The 23,362-nt window shown below is 34.4% G+C and overlaps 1 protein-coding gene across 1 annotated transcript in view; it reads right to left on the bottom strand.

Moving 5' to 3' along the window:
- The window catches only part of PGAP1 (post-GPI attachment to proteins inositol deacylase 1), an 84,499-nt gene that overhangs the window by 34,326 nt on the left and 26,811 nt on the right, over positions 1 to 23,362 (bottom strand). The window contains 6 exon segments of the mRNA XM_043995330.1: positions 12,038 to 12,086; positions 14,459 to 14,567; positions 15,293 to 15,359; positions 16,095 to 16,146; positions 16,239 to 16,312; positions 21,217 to 21,292. Of these exon segments, the coding sequence (XP_043851265.1) occupies positions 12,038 to 12,086; positions 14,459 to 14,567; positions 15,293 to 15,359; positions 16,095 to 16,146; positions 16,239 to 16,312; positions 21,217 to 21,292 (427 nt within the window).

Raw genomic sequence — 23,362 nt, 5'->3', positions numbered from 1 at the left:
AGATTATTTGAAATACAGTTTTATAGCCAGTTGCTAACAAAGAACACTTGCTCTCAATATATATTGAGAAAATAACTAATAATAGTATGAAGCTATCATGATAAGCATGGCATTTAAAAACTAAGCTACTGTTGCCAAAAACAATGTGTACCACCTAGAAAAAACTCTCACAGGTACACCTTTAAACTTGAAAATATAATTTTCTAAACTGTTTAAAAATGGATTTTGAAGCTCTTTACTTAAAATATAAAAATGCATGTAGTTCTGATTAGTTTCAAGAACTACTACTTTACAAAAGGCAAGATGGAAATTTGGTGGACAGGTTTCTTTTATTCTTTTTTTTTTTTTAAGTGAGGCAATTGGGGTTAAGTGACTTGCCCAGGGTCACACAGCTAGTAAGTGTTAAGTGTCTGAGGCCGGATTTGAACTCAGGTCCTCCTGACTCAGTGCCGATGCTCTATCCACTGTGCCACCTAGCTGCCCCTTGAACAAGTTTCAATAAAACCTTCTAAATGGATAGGAATGAAAATAAACCAATTCTTCGTAAAGCTGTAGCCGAATAATGCAGGCTTTCATGTTAGGTTATTTGTGAAGTAATTTTTCAGCTGTTAACCACTAAAACCAAGTATCAAAATACCATAAGATTGAACCTTTAATATAACTATCACACAACAGTGTTAAAACTAAAAATTTTTCAAAACTGTGTATTCAATATAATAAAATACTTAATATTTTAATGTGATACAGCACTTTTTTATCACTAATATGGCTTATTTCACCTTTATCTCATCTCTTTTACATTTCCCCTTTCTATCTTCATAATATACCTAATATACTAGCTACAAATATGCACATCTCAGGAGTAAGTGAATCAAAACATTTTTACTCATAAAGGTGTATGATTTTTTTTTTTTTGCAGGGCAATGAGTGTTAAGTGACTGGCCCAGGGTCACCAATACTAGTAAGTGTCAAGTGTCTGAGGCCAATTTTGAATTCAGGTCCTCCCTAATCAGGGCTGGTGCTTAATCTACTATGCCCACTAGCTGCCCATAAAGGTGCATGATTAAAAAAAAATTGAAAAAACCGTCTGAAGATATCAACAACTGCATTCATTTATAAAAGCAGTTTGCCTTTTCAACTAACACTCAGGACAAACCTAGGAGCACTCTCTTTTATCTATCTCATGTTAAAAGTTTAAATTTAGTTGTAAGCAGTATAAAATCCATGCTTACTAGCTTTAGGTGGCTAAGACTATACAAATACATATGACCAAACCGTCTCTTTCTCAGTCTTGGTCCGCCTAAAATATACCCCTTTCATTCTTATGTAGACAATCTTCAGTTTTATTTTAAAGTTAGTACAACTTTATTTAATAATACAACCTAAACCTTTCCCCTTTCACTAGAGGAGAGGTTCTTAACCTGAGATAATGGTAACCTTTTTTTTTCAAGAAAACTATTTTGATAGCTGTATTTCAATATAATTGGTTTCCTTTGTAATCCTATATATTTTATTTCCCTGTATCACCTTCTGTCTGAGAAGGGTGTCCACAGGCCTCACTAGACTGCCAGAGAGGTCCAAGACACACCCCAAAAAGGTTAAGAATTCCTTGCAGTAGAGGAGTAGCCCCACAGAATACTGCTTAAAGGTGGTATTTTCTCCCCACTTGGCTGGCTGAACTTCTTCTGGGTTCATTTGATTGGCTTCTCACTGTTCCTATTGCCCTCACTCTGGACTCAACTCTTTTTTTTTTTTAATAAAGTATTTTATTAATTTTTTTCCCATTACATGTAGAGCTAGTTCTCAAACTTTTTTTTATATAGCTTTCTAGTTTCAGATTTTTCTCCCTCCCCCCCCTCCCCTAGACAGCAGGCAATCTGATATAGGTTATTATATTATATATATGTGTGTGTGATGTGTGTGTATAAAAAAACATTAAACATATTTCTGCATAGTCATGTTATACGAGAAAATTCCAGAGCAATGAGGAAAAAACCTCAAAATAGAAAAAACAACAGCACCCAACACAAAAGAAATAGTATGGTTCATTCGCATCTATATTCCACAGTTCTTTTTTTTTTTCTCTCCTGGATTTAGAGATCCCTCCCTCCATCATGAGTTCCCTGGAACCCTTCTGTACCACTGCATGGTGAGATGAATACAGTCAATAACAGTAGGTCAACATCAATGTTGATGATACTGTGTACAATGTTCTTATGGTTCTGCTCATCTCATTCATATGGACTCATCTCTTAATATTAAATCACCCATCTGTTATAGTTTCTCTTCTATGCTGTATATACCTACCTCTTTCATGTTGTTGTGCCACTGGAAGGCAAGGACTGTTTTGCTTAACATTCTCCCCCCACCCAGGGCAATGAGGATTAAGTGACCGCCCAGGGTCTCACCAGCTGGTAAGTGGCAAGTGTCTGAGGCTGGATTTGAACTCACGGTCCTCCTGACTCCAGGGCTGGTGTTGCTCTATCACTGCACCACTACGTTGCCCCCTTAACATTCTTTATATACTCAGTGCTTAGGACAGCACCTGTTGTTGATTGTTGACTGAATCTTATCCCTATCCTAGCACCATACACAAACATAGCAGGGGCATAAAAAATGCCTGTTGACTGACTTTTTTGTTTTTTGCTTGTTCTCACCATTTTTTTCCCCCTTTCTTTTTGTTTCTCTTCTGTTCATTCAGTTTTAGTGCCTCTAAGGCTCTCATAATCACTGTGAAACAATAAGAAACTACCCATTGGCTCAGGGAACTAACTGGTGCTAACAATTCACATTCTTTAATTCTTTAATTCTTTTCATGGGGTATTTCTGTTCAAAGATTTCCTCTTTATTTCTGGCTCATAAGGAATCTACAAGGTAAGGATGTCAAATGTCTGAGCATCAGACAAGTAAAATTTACTGTATAAAAATCAGTCTAGGGGCAGCTAGGTGGCAAGTAGATAAAGCACCAGCCCTGGACTCAGGAGGACCTGAGCTTCAAATTCAGCAGAAGACACTTGACATCTTACTAGCTGTGTGATGCTGGGAAAGGTCACTTAACCTCTCATTGCCGGCCAAAAAAAAAAACAGTCTTAACTTTGTACTTAGATACTCAAAAGTAAATAGTGTGTTTGATAGAAAAAAGTATTAAAAATGAGAATCAGGAGATCTGGGTTCTAGTTCAGTCTCGCATTAACTAGTTTGTGATCTTAGGATAGTCATACCTTCTCTGGGCCTCAGTTTACAGACAATGACAATCATAAAACATTCTTCAAGTGTTCAGTTCATCATCTTCTAAATGTAAAGGCATTACTTATAGTTCTCCCACAAAGAAGACTTTAGCTTTTCAGAGAGATGTACATTTTTAATATCTGTCAACTAGAAAACACAAATTATACCTTCTGCATATTTTTTTGTTTACCTTACTTGGATAGAAGAATACTCTGTTTATTAAATAGACTCTTGTAGCCATTCATCTTCATCTCATATCACTTTTAGCAAAGGCAAACAGATACAATTTTTCAAAATTCCGGGACGGGGCAGCTAGATGGCGCAGTGGATAGAGTACCGGCCCTGCAGTCAGGAGTACCTGAGTTCAAATACGGCCTCATACAGTTAACACTTACTGGCTGTGTGACCCTAGGCAAGTCATTTAACCCCAATTGCCTCACTAAATAAAAAAATTAAATAAAAAAAAAATTCCAGGACTATTTCAAGCAAAAGAACAGACTCTTATATCATCTAGACTCTTCCAATGTCTTCTACTTAGTACCACTTTTATTGCTAACCAATAGCTAATATTTATTTATCAGTCTGAGGTTTGTGAAGTATTTTACATGCATTACCTCATTTGATCTTCAAAACCATATGAAGAGGGGCAGCTAGGTGGTGCAGTGGATAGAGCACCAGCCCTGGAGTCAGGGGGACCTGAGTTCAAATCCGGCCTCAGACACTTGACACTTACTAGCTGTGTGACCTTGGGCAAGTCACTTAACCCCAACTGCCTCACCAAAAACAAACAAACAAACAAACAAACAAACAAAAAACATATGAAGAAGGGACTACAGGCATGGTTACTCTCTTCTACAGATGAGAAAACCGCTCAGAGAGATTGGGTGACATATACCAGCATCAGGCCAGTAAGGTTTTTCAATGATTTAGTAGCACTTGTGTTAAACTTGTACTAAAGCTCCTTGAAGAGAGGTACTGCTTCCATTTTGTTTTTGTATCCCTAGCATCTAACACAGTGCCTAGCATATATTAGGTATTGAATAAATGATGTTGATTTAAATAGAATTATGTGCTTCCTTTTCTTTTAGAAACTATAGGTGATAAGTTTGCTCAGAATCATCTACATTCTCACCTGATCCTTTTATGACCAAAAACAGACATTTTCAAGGTGGTCAGTAAGGTTCTACATCTAACGTGTTGATACCTGAATCCTAACTCTAGGCTTCCAAATGACTTGCTAATTTCCACATCTAGTTAAAAGAACTCCCAGAACACCATTAGTTTCAACTACCATCTTTATGAAGATAAAATGCAGATCTTGCTTATGAGATCTGACTTTCTTCCTTTGTTCTGGTATCACATTTTAAACTGCCTGTTGAAAAATGTCATCTGAATGTCCCACTAGAACCTCAAGTTTAACATGTCATATTCCCCTAAACTTGCCCCTCCTTCTAATTTGCTCATTTCTGTTAACAGTAAATTCCAGTGGCTCCCAAAATCTCCAGGATCAAATACAAAATCCAGATTGCCATTCAAAGTCCTTCATAACCTACCCTGCCCGGCACTCCCCCCAACCCCCCAACCCCCCCAACCCCCGCTGGAGTCTTTTTGTACCTTTTATCTCCACCTCCACTAATACTCTGTGATACAGAGACATTGGCTTCCTACTTGTTCCTCACCCAACACACTTCATTTACTAACTTTGGGCCATTTTCTCAGGGGGTCCCCCATTCCTGGCATGCTCTTCCTCCTCATCTCTGCCTCCTGGTTTCCTTCAAGTCCAGCAGAAGTCCCACGTTCTACAAGAAGCTTTTCATGGGTCCCCTAAATTCCAGTGTCTTCTTTCTGTTTATTTCCAATTTATCCTGCACATAATTTGCTTGTAAATAGATGCTCACGTACTCTCTCCCCCATTAGACTATGAATTCCTTGAGAGCAAGGGCTGTTGTTTGCTTTTTTCTTGTATTTCCAGTGTTTAGCACAGGGCCTGGCATACAGTAGACCCTTAACAAATGTTTATTGACTGTGTGGTCATTTACAAATTGGTTTCAACCTATCTTTCCAGTCATATCTTTTATATAGTCTACAATCCATCCAAATAGGTTATATAATACATCCAAATATCTATTTCCCAAACTCATTATGTTCTTTTCTGCCTCTATTTGCTCATACTGTGAAATTTTATCTGTAAGTGGTATTTTTCTCCTGAGATGCACTTTGTTATATATGCCTTTATCATATTCTGTTTTGTATTATGGTTATTTTTGCATTTTATGTCATTGGCACTAGTAAATGCAATCAACAGTCTTCAGTGGGAAAAGTTCTCTGGCTTTTGGAAAACTTTGGGAAGTTTGGGGAACTTTCTAATGCTAGACTGTTAGATGTGCTTCAACTTATTATAACTATACAAAAGAACACAAAAAAATGACTCAGTCATGATTTTAGAGATCTACTTTACTATAGTCACTTGTGCCTGGAACTGAATAATCATTTCTTCCTTTACTTTGTTTTTATAAGGAAACAGAGATAGAGAGCAAAGTGAAAGAACACTAACTTAATTCCCTAATATCTTTTCTCTATTTTCTATTAAGGGTACCATGGCACCAGAAAAAACAAAAGCAAAGATGAAGTAGATAAGAAATTAGGATTGATTTTGAATGAAGAGCAAAATGGGAAAAAATCCACAGATTATGAAAAAAAATCAGTCACCCTGGCATTATGTGAAGATGGCATTTTAGAAATACATCTCAAAGTAGAGATTTTCTACTTCTAATTTTCACCAAATACCTGGAAGAGGTAATAAATTCATTTTAATTCATATTATTTTTAAAAATAAGTATGTGTCATGCCACCATTTTAGGAAAGAATATCATAAAATTGAATAAAGGGATATCCTAGTTCCTAAGAAAGAAAAGAATCACTGTTCAAGACCAAAACATATACAAGAAACAATACAAATGCAGCATGATATATTTTCCTAATAAAAATTTTTAGGAAAAATTTATCTTCCTTTCACTTAAAAAAATTTTGTGTGTGTGTGTGTGGGGGGGGGCAATGGGGGTTAAGTGACTTGCCCAGGGTCACACAGCCAGTAGGTGTCAAGTGTCTGAGGCCGGATTCGAACTCAGGTACTCCTGACTCCAGGACCGGTGCTCTATCCACTGCGCCATCTAGCCGCCCCCCTCCTTTCACTTTTATAAATGTTTGGTGTCGTTGTACTTTAGGTATATCTACTTGCTCATTATTAATCACACTTTAATATTTCAAAACATCTATGACTCTCCTAATGTGAGTTAGCCCACCAGAGACATAGATCACAATCCCTTCTAAACTCTAGTAAATTATTTCATGAGTTGTGATAGCCTTCCCCCAACTGCCACCTGCTGGCTAATCTTATGGTAATGAGTTGATTATCTTTCACAATATATTTTGCTCAATACTACTAAGAAGGATACATTCCTTTTATATATGTACACATTAATTTCAACAATAATAGTAAAGCATCTTATAACTGAGCCATATAAACAATTTCCACTTAATTGTATGATTTAAAGTCAAAATGATATCCTTAGAATATATATCTGAGAGATTCCCAAAGTAATATCATTGTGCTAGGAAGAGATCAAATTAAAACTATTTGGTAAAACCTAGATAACACAGCATAGTCTGAAACAAGTAACTGTAAGATTTCAAAATATGTTTGCTTTAGACATAGTGAAAATGTTTAAGTTTGGGATGTGCTACTTCCTAACTGGGTTGACAAAATAGAAGGACTCTAACGATCGTTTCCTTGGAGCTAGTAGTTTTTAACCTTACCTTTTCCCCTACCATAAATGTAAATGATTTGCAGGAAATCGAGATTGCGGTTCACTGGGGTGCCCAAATCTCCTCCAAATACATCTTCTGAAAGTAGAAACTGGCATCACAGCCTAAGTGAAGTACCCTCCCACAAAGCTGAAAAACAGAGCTAACCTGCCGTCAAGAACAAAAACCCCACCTTTCTAAAAACAGAGCTTTTAGCGCCATTAAATTGTTAAAACCATAATTAACATTTTGAAATGACATTTTCAAGGTCATACCATATGTAAGAAAGCCATAATTACTAAAATGAGGTCCTATTTCCTCACGAAGCACCTTTATCAGCCATGGTATCAACATTTTGTCTAGGGCCTTTCTAGCTTTTATTGAACACAACGGATTGGAATCTTGATGAAGGTAGGGCCAGGTAATCTGTTCTTGTCAGGAATGATTCCCACAAATGATCTCACACTCAGGTCCTTTAAGAACATACATGTATAATGAAACAACAGCAGGTCCTCTAAATAAAGAGACTTTTAAGAGATTCCAAATGACTCAAATCTCATTTTAGAACCTCTTTAGTTTATTAGAGTCAAATCTGCTAAAGATAATCAAGGTAAAAATGCCTCAAACCTTTGAACTTCCCTGTTGTTTGGCTCCATTCATTTAGACTCTCTTACATGTAGAGAAATGTCTCTATCCAAGGAGAGTTCAATGAATAACTAGGCTGGTGTCTTACCTGTAAACTGGTCTTCATATTAATAGTACATCTACCAATCCAGTTCACTTACTGGGTTGGTTCCACCAACAACAGTTCCAGATTATGAAAATATTCTGACTGTAACTAAACTGAGGTTTACAAGAGGCTGCACAATGACATCTTTCCAAGACACTTCCACAGCTGGAGTAAAACATAAGAGAAAAAGAGACAAAAAATGCAAGGAAGGGAACTGCTAGATTGGCAGATGTACTTTGCATGCAAAGACTAATTTTTACATGTGGAAAACATTAAGTTCCATACTAAAGTACATTCACCAATCAAGTTGATCTATTAAAAAAAGGAAAAAAAGACAAAAAACTCCTACATGAAAGAGAGAAGGGAAAATCAAAGACTCAGAAAAGATGAAGTAAAAAAAGGAGCCAGTAAGATACTGGCCAGGAACAAAACCAAAATTTTAAATTAGGAAAAAATTTCCAAATGTGGACATGCAACATGATGCTTTAGACAATCCTATCCCACTGTCCCCTCTACAAAACAAGCATTTGTAAGTAAAGATAGTACAGAGGCCCAGGATCAAAATAAATCTGTGCTTATACATTGTGTCATAGACTCTTTGGAAAACTGGTGAAACTTATGAACTCCTTCTCAAGATAATATTTTTAGATGTATGAAATATACAGCATAACAGGAACCAATTATGAATAATGCAATTCAGTAGCCAAAAATATATATTTTTTAAAAGTTCACAGGTGCAAGGCTAGAATTCCTGCCCTAAAAGAATTATGGAATCACTATGATGAACAGGGGCTTTAGCGGTACCCTCTCAAACAAGTGGTCATTCAGCCTTTGTCTGAAGATCTGTAGTGAGGTGGAATTCACTACTTCCAAAGGTAGACCATTCCATTTTTGGATAATTCCAATTGTTAAGAAGAATTTATTTAGAACAAGGAAATCTTTCTCTTTGCAACTTTTACCCAGTGTTTCAAGTTCTGTCCTGTTGGGCTAAGCAGAATATGTGTAATCCCTCTTTCCATGTGCTAACCCCTCAAATATACTTAATTGAACTATCATGTTCTCCTGTCCCCACACCTGCCATCTCCAAACCTTTTCTTCTACAAATAAACAGCCCAGATTCTTTAATTAATCCTCAGGTAGAACGAACTTGGAGGACCTTTACATTCTGGTTGTCCACCTCTAAATGACCTAAATGGGGGCTTTTTCTAAAAATTTGGTGCTCCAAACTGAAACGCAATACTATAGACATGAATCTGACTTCCTTACTTCTATAGTTTAGGATTACCACATTGTACTATTGGTTCATACTGAGCTTGCAGCCAATCCACTAAAAGCTCCAGATCTTTTTCACAAAGACTAAGATTCCTATCTCTCCCATCTTAAACATGTAAAGTTTAAACCTTGTAATATTTAAAATTTAAATTATCTTTGTTCACTTTCATCTCATTAGATAGAAAATGTTTAAATGGTATTCATTTGTAATAACCTAGACCCTTATAAGTTAAAGAAACTTCATTTATTCATTCCTTCCTTCATTTTTTCATACATTTAGTAACATATCTCTATTTAATAATGGGATTTTTCAGGAGTGCTTTCTACTGATCTAACTCAATCTAGCTAGAAATAAGATAAATCAGAAAAGTAAAAGAATAATTTGTATTCAGATTAAGAGGGTTCAATTTTTGCCTTAAAAAGATCCAAGTTTTTTTAAAAAGCTCTAATACAAGCAAGCAGAAACACGATTAAATAAATTTTTAAAGGGTATGCTTCAGTGGTTAATAGTAAAATGTTTATGATAAAGGACATCAGTAGGAGGTAAATATGAAACAAGGGATGCTTATCGGAGAAGCTATTTTCCTTTATACACTTACAAGTGGATAGAGAAACTGGCCCTGGAGTCAGGAGTACCTGAGTTTCAAATTCGGCCTCAGACACTTAACACTTCTAGCTGTGTGAGACCCTGGGCAAGTCACTTAACCCCAATTGCCTCACTAGAAGAAAAAGAAAAAGGAAAAAAACCACTATACAAGACAAAAGATTCTCAAGAGAAAAACCCCCTAAATTGAATCGCCTGCATTTTTTTTGGTAGCCACGGGGTAATTCTTATCATGTGAGGAGAATACTAGAAGACACCACAGATACAAGATATACACTTATATCATCTAGACTAAGAACATTTAAGGAAACAAAGGAACACTATACTTAGCCTAAATTGGGAAAAAAGCCCTAGTTCTACAACAAAGATTTTCACAGCGGGAGTTTCCTAATCAGGGATCCTATGTGAGGTGATTTTTAAATTTATTAACTATCCTGTTAGCTATTCAAAAAACACATAAGTATTAAAAACAAAAACAATCTAATTTTTTTTGTCCAACTTTTTTGTACAAAAATGCATGGTTTCAGGTATAGTGTTAAGTCACTGATTCTGGTGCTCAGTGGTGAAAACTGGTATTTACAGACCGAACTATTCTGAAGTAAGGAAATATTCTGACAGAGTTACGTCTCCCTGACTCTTACTCATACTACTAATGATGGTATTCAGTCTCAATTTCAGTAGTTTTATGAAAATAGAAATACTTTCATAGACCACGTACACTCAAACTTTACCCAATATAAGCACAATAACTAGAAATAGCAGATGACCATATCCTACAAATCTACTAGGACTCAGCTTAATCTGGTATATCTAATATACAGGCCATCTTTGTCTTTGTTTTGTTTTTAGCAAAATTCCTTACTGCTGGATTAGTCTGGAGTCAGAAAGCCTCATTTTCCAGAGTTCAAATCTGGCCTCAGACTTCCTAGCTGTGTGACCCGTGGACAAGTCACTACTAAACCCTGTCTTGCTCCAATTTTCCTCAACTGTAAAATGAACTGGAGAAGGAAAAGGGGAAACCACTTCCAGTATCTTGGCCAAAGAAAACCCCAAAAAAGGGTCATGAAGAGTCCAGACAAGACTGAAGAAACTGAACAACAACTGCCTTCCATGCTAAAGTCTTCAAATATGCTTGGGTACATTGCCTAGGTACATATTTCAATACTTCCATGCATCTGTGTTGTCAGGGTGGTTCCCTTCCACCAACAATGTTGTGGGCATCTTATCCATGCCCTTCTCATCCTGGGGGCAACCATGCTTCTGTCAATGTCCCTCCTATCCTAATAAGTGGGTCCACCTAATGTACTAAGGATCTTCCTCTAGGTCTGTTGACATTATGTGGCCTCCCAATGTAGCAAGGGAACTTGCTGTCATTTCTCATTCATCCTATATACCAGACATTCAGTAAAATTTTTAATTGAGTTATAATTCCCTTTCCCATAGTTCTGTCAGAGCTCACATCTACATCTATTACCCTCTGATCTTTTATCTCAGCCAAGGGATATTTAACAGTTGGGCCATCATTATTACCTCTTCAGTAATTATTTTCTGGAAAGCTTCTCTAATAGTTACTCCCCCCTCTTTTTGACAAAAGGAAGTGATTATAGTCACTTAGAAGGATCTACAGTGGTGACAGCATGGAAGATGAGTTACTTTTTCTCTGGAGAGATATAATTTTCTTTTTTTCTTCTTAAAAAGTTCAAAGGGAACCTAGGTGTTCTACTAAATACTGGAAACTCTTCAAAAAATTTCCCCCAACTATAATACCAAGACATTAAATAGTTCTTTGTTTCTCTCTTAACAGCTCTTACTTTTACAGCCTAACAAATACAAGCTATATTATTAGCAAAAAAGTTCTTCCGAAGTGCTTGTCTCCTTTTGCCACACACCATTTTGTTTTTAGGAGGTCAAAAAGAAATGTTTAAATGGTCAAGATGATTTCATCATAGCTATAATATTCAACAGCTGATAAAACTCTGGAAATTCAACCATCATAATCTCTCATATATCACCCTATGTTTTCTTGTTGTATTAATGCTAAATTTTTTTGTATTGTTATGTTAATAATGTTGCTGTTTTATTAAAACTGTCACTGTAGCAAGTTATTAGTCTAGGAATTCCATAAGGGTAGCGCAAGTAAATTCAAGATGATTCAATACATTAATAAAGAAAAAATTCTTCATCCCTCTTCTGTTCACCAAAATATACAATATATAAAAAGTTACTCTAAAGATATTTTTTAATTTTATGACAAACATAAAAATATCTTTATAATACCTAATATTATATACTGATAAAGTAAAAGAATTTATTAATTCATTTACAAATCAGATGTTACTTCTTATTTATATCAAAGGTACAAATCATCTTGTATAAATAAAACTTGCAAGAAAAAATGTAATTTCTTACCTGTCCAAGAATTTGTAAAAAACGAAGTCCAACTGTTACCTAATTTAACAAACATATTTTAATAGCATATCAGGATTTATTTTTATACAACCAAGAAAATTATTATGATAAACACTCTTACTTAGTATTGCATCAAAACACAATTATTAAACTTATAGCTCCAAAAAAGCTACAGAAAACTCATGTCTCATGGGTGTTTAATGGTTATAGCTAAAGAAAACTCTAAAAGTATTCCAAGATCTTGAAGAAGTATCAGTCTAAATGCTCAGAGCTTAAACACAACTTGTGTGGGCACGTATATGGGTTATGCTTACATGTATGGGTTACTTTTGGGGCAAAGAGTAGTGTGACATGGTTAGAGTGCTCAACTTGTAGTCAGGGAGACCTTAATTCAGTCCTTCCACTGATATTAGCTGTGTGACCATGGACAGAAAATTTAACCTCTTTTACCTTCTGACAACCTCCTGTAACTTAGAGAGATGCACACACACCATAACAATGCTGGATCTTGTTGTTTCATATTTTTTTCACTTGAATTCTTTGAAAATGGGAATTTGAAATCTGATATATATGGTACTTCAATACCTCAGTGATTTACAATTTCACTGGTATGGGTGCTTCCTCCAATAATGCTGTTTAATAATCTTCTATTTTTTTTTTTTTTTGCGGGGCAATGGGGGTTAAGTGACTTTCCCAGGGTCACACAGCTGGTAAGTGTCAAGTGTCTGAGGCCAGATTTGAACTCAGGTACTCCTGAATCCAGGGCCGGTGATTTATCCACTGCGCCACCTAGCCGCCCCTATAATCTTCTATTACTTAGTAGGTAATCTTCAAAAGTTGGTGTGGCCAAAAAATTAAGTGCCCTGTAGCTAATCTGGTAATTAGCCTCTATTAATAATTATGTTAGATCAATCTGAATACATTATTCCATAGCCATGACCATGACAGATGGCTCACTGAATGACTAAATCTAAAAAGTATATAAATCTTTGTCGGGAAAAATAGTCACGTGTGAACAAATCAAGTTACTTCAACATCCAACACCAAGACTAAATATACACAATTCTGCTAATTCTGAGTAAAATTTATAAAGAGATCCAAAGTAAAAAGGAAATAGTACTAGGTTGACTAAATTAAAGGCTAAAATATGAGTCTGAATAAATTAATCACTGATTCGCCCTGTACTTCCATAGAAAATGAATTCATGTTATAATATTAAGAATGAGAAAAGAGAGTTTTCTGGAAAAGTAAAAATAGCTTAGGGTAATAGTTGTCCTAAAATTTTTTTTTCTTACTAAAGATAGGCAAGCTTTTAAAAGCATATAGCAGTTTTAGTCATAGTACCTAGTACAATTATTTAAATAACAAAATCTAATATTTTTCTTTTTACAGAGATTTATCAAGTGACATTTAGTTGTTAGCATTTCATAACATGAAATGTTATTATGAGAAAATACATTTAAAATGTGACATTACAAAAATGATTATAATTTATTATGGATTAGTAACACTACTGATGCCTTTTACCTTTGTCAACTCTAAGGCATCTTATTTTGACCAAGGAATAAGTCCCTTCTTTTAAAGAATCTCCCATTCAGCAAAGAAGAAATTAATTGCATTCCTTGGCATTTAGCACCAATTTTAATTCATCCTAAGGGGGTTCTCACAAAGAAACCAAATATTTACATTAAAAACAAAATTGAGGAAAATTGATAAACTTTTATTTTTATACACGGCATCACTATTATAAAATAATATACATTCCTAACATTTCATTTTATGACTATTACTTTGTTTTTATTTATTTAATCCAGAAAAAAACTAAGATGATGTTAACAGACAAAAAAAGGATGTCAAGAATACACCTAAGGGGCGGCTAGGTGGTGCAGTGGATAAAGCACCGGCCCTGGATTCAGGAGTTCCTGAGTTCAAATCCGGCCTCAGACACTTGACACTTACTAGCTGTGTGACCCTGGGAAAGTCACTTAACTCCAACTGCCTCATCAAAAAAAAAAAAAAAGAATACAGCTAAAGGACTGTTTCAAATGAGTTTTTATTTATAATGACTATAATATTATGTGTTTTAGACCAGAGATGTCAAATAGCAGGTGCCAAGCCTCCCAAATGTACCAGAATCAGATTAAAATGAAATTGGAAAGCAAAATAAATAAAAATACACAATAATGTTAATTTGTGGTTTTATAAATCAACATGCAGCTTGAAAGGCATCTGTTTCTATTTGAGTCTGATACCATTGCTTTAGACAATTATCTGAAGAAATTACAAAAAATATAAACTATTACACAAATAAATTCCCCTTATGTGTGAAAAGAATTAGGAATTACATACACATATGTGCATGCATGTATGTGTGTATATATGTATGTATATTAGGAATTTATGTTACATACCTCATAGCGACACTCTGATGATGTAAACATATGTAACACAGCTACATGGCTATCATTTTCTGGCTGTGCAACATTAAGTTTTAAAGAAATTTCTGTAGAAGTTGGGGCTCTGAAATCAGAAATGAATTACTTATTCAATACAAAATAAATAGTAAAGGCAATGAGTATTCTCAACAAAAGAAGCAGAAGCCTTATAACTAGGGTGGAGCTGATGGTGACATCTGAATAGAAAACTTATGAAAGACAGATATTTTCATTATACTGTTTGTAAAGAATTCACATTAATAATAGGAATAGTCAGTATTTCTATATCACTTCAGGGATTACAAAGAACTTTAATATCCTACCTTATTTCATCTTCACAACAATCTTATGAGACAGGAGTTATAGATATTATCCCCTTTTTATGGATAAAGAAACTAAGCTTAGAGAAGCCCTTTTAACATAGACAATAAAAGAGATCACCCTTTAGTCCAGGTCTAGCACTTTTCCGTTTTTCCATGTCTTTTTATTATACTACACTCTCATTCAGCTATTCATTCAACAAACAATTCTTAAGCAATTACTATATTGCCAAGCTCTGTGCTAGATGCTAGGAATACACAAACAAAAAGTTCCTCTCCTATTAGTGGTGATTAGTTCTTAAAATCAGGGTAATCAGAACATATTTGTAAATATTAAATATGATGAAAAATACCAGAGAAAATAAAGTATACTACTTAACAAGATATATACCATGTGGTTTGTCCATAAGATTTTTAGTGAGTAAACCAAGACAGCATATAAGCTACCTGAAAAACACCAACTGCAAGATAAATTTGTTCACAGACTTACTTTGAAACAGTCATTGAGTCTTCATGGGACCAAGGTATATGCAGTCTAAAGACATTATTTTTTTCTACTGTAAAAAAAAAAGAGAGAGAAAAACATAGATTATTACCATGTCACCAAGATTAAGATAATTTACTGCAATCCAAATTCACATTTAAATAAAATATATGAAAAATTTTGACAATTCCTACTTGGCCAAAAGACAAGTTCTCTAATCATTACTAAAAATATAATTTTTTTTTAGTATCAGGAATGTTACCAGTTTTTTGTTTGTTTTTTTTGGGGGGGAGGGCAATGAAGGTTAAGTGACTTGCCCAGGGTCACACAGCTAGTAAATGTCAAGTGTCTGAGGCCGCATTTGAACTCAGGTCCTCCGGAATCCAGGGCTGGTGTTTTATCCACTGTGCCATCTAGCTGCCCCCATGTTACCAGTTTTAACCAATGATTATAAAGATATAGCTAATTATGATGATTTTATAAATCAACATATTTGAATATAATAAGAAATGCTTGGTGATTTAACCCAATAGTAAATACCAAGAGCCTGGAAAACTGCCAAATAGCTAAAATTTAGCTATCATCAAGCCTAATAAATCATAGTATTCCCCAAACTCTGAAACTAAGAACTGATGTTTAATGTGACTGTAAATCAGTCAACAAGAATTTAAATACCTCCTACATATTTTTCAATTTTATTTAAGGAAATACAAAAACCGGCACTTTAAGAAAAAAAAAAAGCAAAACAAGCAAGCTTAAATAAATGACTTCTCTTGTACAACTTATTTTAGGGGGAAAATACAATTACCTTTGGTTGATGTGCATTTGCTCTTTACATCGATTTTGAAAGCTTGGTATATCTAAGCCGAATTTAAAAAAGATAAATTTATTTATTTATATACCCCAAATAGAAAATAAAATTATTTATTTTTTCTTCTCCTAGAATTGTTACCTGTGCAAAGTTCAGGAGTGGTATAGTGTAGAATAAGCCATTTGAATTTAATTGGATCTGCCTTGAAGTTAATCCTGTTAAATTAATTAAAATACAGTTTTAATTAGAATGATTACCAAAAAATAAGAGACTGAAAAATAGTAAGTCAACACAGTAACAAAATTTATTTTTTAAAAACAGTTAAGAAAGATACAAGTTACTAATGAGCGAACATGAATTTAACTTAGTTGCCACCAAGTATTTGTGCTAGTATTAACAGATGTTGAGTTAAGGTTTACCTTAATAATTTCTTAAAAAAGAGGAACCTGCTTATTTAATAAACAAATAAATCACTCAAGAAATTATATAAATAATACTGCAAAGGGAATGTTTACCTATTAAAGAGAAAAACCTTTTAAAGTATTCATTTACATATAAAGACCTGCCAAATAAGCAAAAGCCAAAGCTCTTTGAGTTGGTCCTTTGATAATAATTAAAATTATTTCTACTTTTTCATTAAAGTGGCAATTCTAACAGGCAACACTTGATTAAATCCTGTTACTATAAGTACTTGAATATAATAAAACTATTACACTATTAAATTCAATATAACCTATAATATAGATAACACTTTCCCCAAAATAGTCTTAATATGTAAGGCTTTGCTTTGTAAGAAAATATCATGAAGTTAGAGAAAATCAGAAAAACTAAAACAAACAAAAAGATCATTGGTTTTAGGGCTAGAAGGAACCTCTCATTTCTACAGATGATGAAACTAAAACTCAGGGAAGTCCTATAGATCCTACAGGCAGGTAGGTGTGTACTTCTCTGGAGAAGTGAGAAAGCCTGGAAAAGAAGTCAGAGTTCTCTCAAACAGAAAGAGCTCTGTTTCTTTGCTTCTTACAACAGTGGTGTCAAACAAAAAATAGAAAAGGAGGACCCTAACTATACAGCAGGATCCCTGTATGTTGTATATTGACACGGTTTTAAAATACATTATATTTTGTTGTATTTTTAATTTTATTAAATACTTCTCAATTACATTTTAATCAGGTTTGGCCACATTTGGGAGTGTTGTGGGCCACGTGTGGCCCTCACGTGTTTGACAACTCTGTCTTACAATATGCAAGAGACAAATGACAATAGAAAATCATTTCTTAAACACTTTAAAACATAAATTTGTTCCTTCTGTTAGATGGGAATGTTGGTCATACATATTTCTGATTTTTTTTAAAAAGAAAAATGTTTTAATTTTGATCAGATGACATTCCTATTACAAAGGAATATGTAAATCAAAATAGAAGAGGGAGGCTATAAGCTAAAGGTTCTCTTAGTCATGACAGATACTTTGATAAAATTCTTGGAGAATTAATATTATCAAAAAGGTTTAACTTTTATTACTGAAAAGTCACGGAGAACTGATAACATACTAATTTGTATAACACTTTGTAATTTTCAGCAAGTTTTCATACCCATCATCTGATTGGACCCTCAACACTGACTTGGGCAATGCAAGTATTATTTCCATTTTGTAGATGGGGAAACTGAAGTTAAAGAATTGATGTGATTTGTCCAAGTGCTTATAAGTCTTGTAAGCAGTGGAGCTAGAACTCAAACTCATGTCCTCATAGTTCAGTCATCTTCCACGTTAGCATTTCCCCAAACATATTCTGTGGCATCTTCATGCTCCACAAATTATGCAAAAAGGATTTCATGACAAAATTTCAATTAAAAAATTTTCTTTCGGGGCAGCTAGGTGGCGCAGTGGATAGAGCACTGGCCCTGGATTCAGGAAGACCTGAGTTCAAATCCAGCCTCAGACACTTAACACTTACTAGCTGTGTGACCCTGGGCAAGTCACTTAACCCCAATTGCCTCACTAAAAAAAAAAAAACAAACAATTTCTTTCTAAAGTATTTAATGTGAAATTCTGTATTTCACTTATATGCAGTAATCTTTACATAAAAAATAAGTTTAATTTTGCCTAATTTGCTCTCAAAGGTCCCTAACCATCCTTTATTCCTGAGAAACCCCATTTTCATAGAGTCCCTGAACCAAAATCTTAAGGTTCTGTCACTGTATTTCAAAGCCCACAATTGTTTAGTGGTCAAATTAGTTTTAGAAATGTTTATCCATACCATGTTAACTGAGAAAGTACACAAAATATACATTAAGAATGAACAATTTTTAAATGGAAAAAGGACTTTTTGATGTCTTTGGGGGGGGTCCGCAATGAGTGTTAAGTAACTTGCCCAGGATCACACCTAGTAAGTGTCGAGTGTCTGAGGTCGGATGTGAATTCAGGTCCTCCTGAATCCAGGGCTGGTGCTGTATCTACTACACCACCTAGCTGCCCCCTAAAAAGGGCTTTTTTAAAGCTATAATTGTGTGACAAATGAAATTGACATCACTTCTTGAATTCAGAGAAAAATAATTTCCTTTGATGAGAGAATAAAAACAAACTTAGAAGATGTAATGGAAGTACTAAATCTTTGTTTCAGTGGGGCTTTCTATTTGCCCTTTAGCAACTAATTGGGAAAACGACATAAAAAAACCATTGAACATAACTTCTCTTTTCGATCATCATGCCAGTGAATAGCCTGTCTGGGTACTTAACATGGAAGCATAGTATTTCAAATATATCTTGTCACAAATTCTTAGATTTATAAGGGACCCTCAAGGGTTATCTAGGTCAATCTGTAAAGAGTAAGAATCTTCACTACAACATACCTAATATTCAGTCTTCCAAATTCTGCCTGTTTGCCTCTGAGAAAGGGAATCCATTACCACTCAAGGTAACATATTCTACTTTTGGATAGCTATAATCCAACTCCCTCTTGAAATATGAGGAAACTAAGGCACAGAGAGATTCAGTGACTTGTAACTCAGGTAGCAAGGAAAACAGAAATGGTATTTGAAACCAGGTTCTCTGATTCTAGACATGACCACCATGACATCACATTACTGAAACGCCTTCTTCTTCAAACATGTCCTTGATGCCTAAAACAGCACACAGAGGAAGAAAGGAAATTGACTTAGAGCTTGTAAAGATGGCTATGCATAAATAAAGTTACTAAGGCACATGTTGGTTGTAAAAATTAGGGTTTACTGGATAACAGTCTGATAGATTATGTCATAGGTTAAACTTCTCAAAGACCAGACTACCACAGGGTGAACATATAATTGGCTCAAAAGTGAGTTCACAGGGTGCAGGTATTTTTATCCTCATTTTAAAAATAAATAGTCATAGAGTAAATGACTTGCCCAAATCTGTTGTTTTTGCTGTTCAGTCATTTGTTAGTTATGTTCTACTCTCTGTGACCCCATTTGGGGTTTTCTTGGCAAAGATACTGGAATGATTTGCCTTTTTCTCCAGCTCATTTTACAGATGAGGAGAGTGAGGCAAACAGGGTTAAGTGACTTGCTAGGGTCACACAGCTAGTGTCTGAGGTAAAATTTGAACTCAGATCTTCCTGAATCCAGGTCCAGAGTTGCATCCATAGCTACCCTATGCCTAAATTTAGCACCTGTTGAAATCTGGATTACTCAAAGAGAAATGAAAAGACCTTTTAATTTTTCAGAGTACTATCATAAGAAGTTTTCAAAAGGAAAAAGAGGAGCTAGGTTAGAGGCCAATAGTATGCTATTCTTCCAAATCTAACAGAAATGCTTTTTTTTTTTTAAACCAAGGGAATGGATAAACAACTAGAAAGAATTTATATAAAAGGTTATTACTTTAATTTAGAAATGTACATAGCAATTTAGGATTAAGGAACTGGGCTAAAATTAAGGAATAGAATAAAAATATCTTTGACAACAAGAACAGGATGAAATTCAGTTACAATGCAAAACTGTACATATAGGTATAAAAATACCAAGGAGAAATAATGAAGGACTGAATGCCTATATATTACCTGTTTGTATGCTTGGCCTCTTACTCACATAATAAAAAAACTACTGCAGGGGATATATAACATTGCAGCCAACTCTGTATGGCTCCTTTTAGTGAGTTGATTTCTTTGACTTAAGTTTTAGGATTTTTATTTGGGCTAATATCTTTATACTTAAACTTACATATTTTATTCCCTTTTCAATTAAAAATTCAATTAAAAGCAAATAATGAGTTAGACTAACTTTTCAGTCATATACAAATAGTTTGAAGCTTAAAAGCATCAAACATTGACTAATTTTATCAAGTTAAGATATTTTGCCACATCATTATTTTTGGAGATTATATAATGGTATGTCATAGTCTTAATAAGGGTTAGTATTAGTATTTTTCTGAGAAATGAAGATTTTCTTTCAAATAGCACTTTTTTCTCACGTAGACGGTAAAGAGTGTTTTAGAGAAATCTTGAAAAATTGAAAGGGAAAATGAAAATTTCATAAAGGGTCAACACAGCGCAAGAACATGTATAAAAACAAAATTAATTAAAAAAAACACCTTTTAATGTAATTTGCAAATTAATGTGATTATTATGGATCACATACAACTCTTCCAAAGGTCATTTCAGGGGACTGGCTCATTATGATATGAGCATTCGTCCTTATAGCAACTTCTAATATGTATACAGGTAGAAGGAGAACACAAAGTCAGTGATGAGACCTGCATTCAAGCTTAGGCGCTGATACTTATGAGCTGTGCAAATCATATCTTCTCTGAGCCTCTGTTCTCTTATTTGTAAACTGGGAATAATATCAGTCCTACTTATTTGATAAGGGAGTATTAGCCTTAAATGAAGTCATATAAGTGAGAACTCTTCATAAAAAACCATACACATGAAAGGCATAATTACTATGTTTGCTTTAAACAGTTTTTATGCTGCCTCAGTTACACATGAATAATCTTTAGCACAACATAAGGAAGCAGGCTCCAGTGCCTCTTACTTGACAGAAGGAATCCAGCACACAGGTAAAAGATACTTTGAAACTATAAAATATAAAATAATCTGTTACAAATAAAAGCAGTTTTCAAGATTTGCAGAAACAAGATACCTACCAAAAGAAAAGAGATGAGTTACAGGAAGCTGTACAGTTCTTAAGTCTATTTGAAAAAATTCACAGTCTACAACAAACTGGGGAAAAAACACACACACAAAAAAAAACCTTACTGGTAAAACTGAACTTATAGTAAAGGTGGTGACCAAGTGAAGGGTCACTAAATAAAATGCAAAACTTTATAAAACTCAGCCTCTAACAAGTAATTCAGTGACACCAATGAGTATTAACTGTCTCAACATAACTATCAATATAAATTGCAAGAAAATTCTCTATTAAAGGTGTGCCAACTTTTAGCACAAATGTGATACAACACTTTTCATCTAACTTTTCCAATAAAGCTATTGTGTTCACTATAAAAGGAGCAATGGCAAAGTCTCCTTAAACAGCCAGTTTGCCTATTTTTTGAGTATTAATTTATAGATAATCACATATTTTGGCAGGTTCAGAAAGAAGAAAGGGAAAAAGATATCAAAAAATACCTTAGGAGCTACTAACAAATGAGGATGAATTATAAATGAATACACTGTTTTACTGAAAGTCTAAGTCAAAAGGAAAAATGTAGCTTGACGTATATACTTAAACATCTATTGTGTATAATAAATACAGAACACAAACTTTAAAAGGTTTTGGCAAACATTGTTAGCTCAGTTGTACAGGTTGATCTTATAATTATGGAGTATTTCAGGATAACAGTGCTTATGGTAAGATAAGAGGAAATCAGTAATGGAAAGAAACCAAAGGAATTTCCTAAAGAAATGAAGAAAAAAACTGTTGACATTTGAGTAAAGGCTGGGAAACCACTTAATCTATCTGAAGTGACATATACTTTGGAAAAGGGGGACCTTACATTCCCTAAAGGACAAGTAGTCAAAAGATACAAACAAGTAAGATTAAACAGAAGAACTGAAAACCTATCAATAACCATATGAAATAATGCTCCAAATCATGATATTCAAAGTAACACAAATTGAAACAACCTTGAAGTTTCACTTTACATCTAGCAAATTGACTAAGACAACAAAAAATAGAAAGAATCAATGCAGAAGAATTGTAGAAAGATAAGCATAGTAATATACTGTTGGGGGACCTGTGAATTAGTACAAAATAATTTGGAATTAAGAAAAATTAGCAAATAAAATGCTAAAAGGTTCTTATCTTTGGCCAGAGTATATGCTAATACATACATTCCAAGGAGGTCACTGATTAAAAAGAAAGGCTCCATACATAAACATACTATTTATAAGCAGCATTTTTTTGTGTATGTTAACTGAGAAAAAGTAGATACTCAACAGTTGGGTAATCTAAAAAAATTGTGGTACATGAATATAAGTGAATATTACTGTGCTGCAAGAAACATGTATGAATACAGAGAAGAACAGACTACATGAACTGATACAAAGTGAAGTAAGAATAGTCAAGAAAACAATATACACAATATCAACATATGGAAATGGAAAGAACAAAACAATCAAAATGAATGCTGACAAGTTATAAATAACAAGATTGGCCCTAAAGAAGAGATATGAAAAAACACCTGTCCCTACTTCCTTGTGGAGGTGTAGGGGGAATGTGGTGAGAAGGCCATGGTTGTAGAACAGGGAATATATTATGAGATTTGCAAAAATGTAATCATAGGTTCTGGTGGAGTTTTTTTCCCTTTGTTTTAAAAAAAATTTTTTTATAGTCATAAAGGACAACTCTCTAGGAAGGACAGGAAAAAGGATACCAAGGGAAAATTATGGCAATGTAAAAAAACAAAAGATATCGATAAAATGTCTTTGTAAAAATAAGTGGTGGTGGTAGTGGTAGTGGTAGTAGTTGTAGTAAATTTAAAAGCCCTAACCCTAAAAAAAGAAAAGTAAAATAAAAGAGGATTATTAGATTAATGTAGTTGAAGAATCCTCTCTGATTTAAGCTACATAGAAGAAGAAAACAGTGAATCTAACACAGGAACTTGGTAAGACTTTTTTTGGGGGGGGGGGCAATGGGGGTTAAGTGACTTGCCCAGGGTCACACAGCTAGTAAGTGTCAAGTGTCTGAGGCCGGATTTGAACTCAGGTACTCCTGAATCCAGGGCCGGTGCTTTATCCACTGTGCCACCTAGCCACCCCCCTACTTGTAAGACTTTAAGACTGAGAATTTTG

The sequence above is a fragment of the Dromiciops gliroides genome, chromosome 3 (assembly GCF_019393635.1).
Source record: "Dromiciops gliroides isolate mDroGli1 chromosome 3, mDroGli1.pri, whole genome shotgun sequence".
Classification (NCBI taxonomy): Eukaryota; Metazoa; Chordata; class Mammalia; order Microbiotheria; family Microbiotheriidae; genus Dromiciops; species Dromiciops gliroides.
The sequence above is the reverse complement of the archived record's forward strand: the minus strand, read 5'-3'. Positions and strand labels throughout refer to the sequence as shown.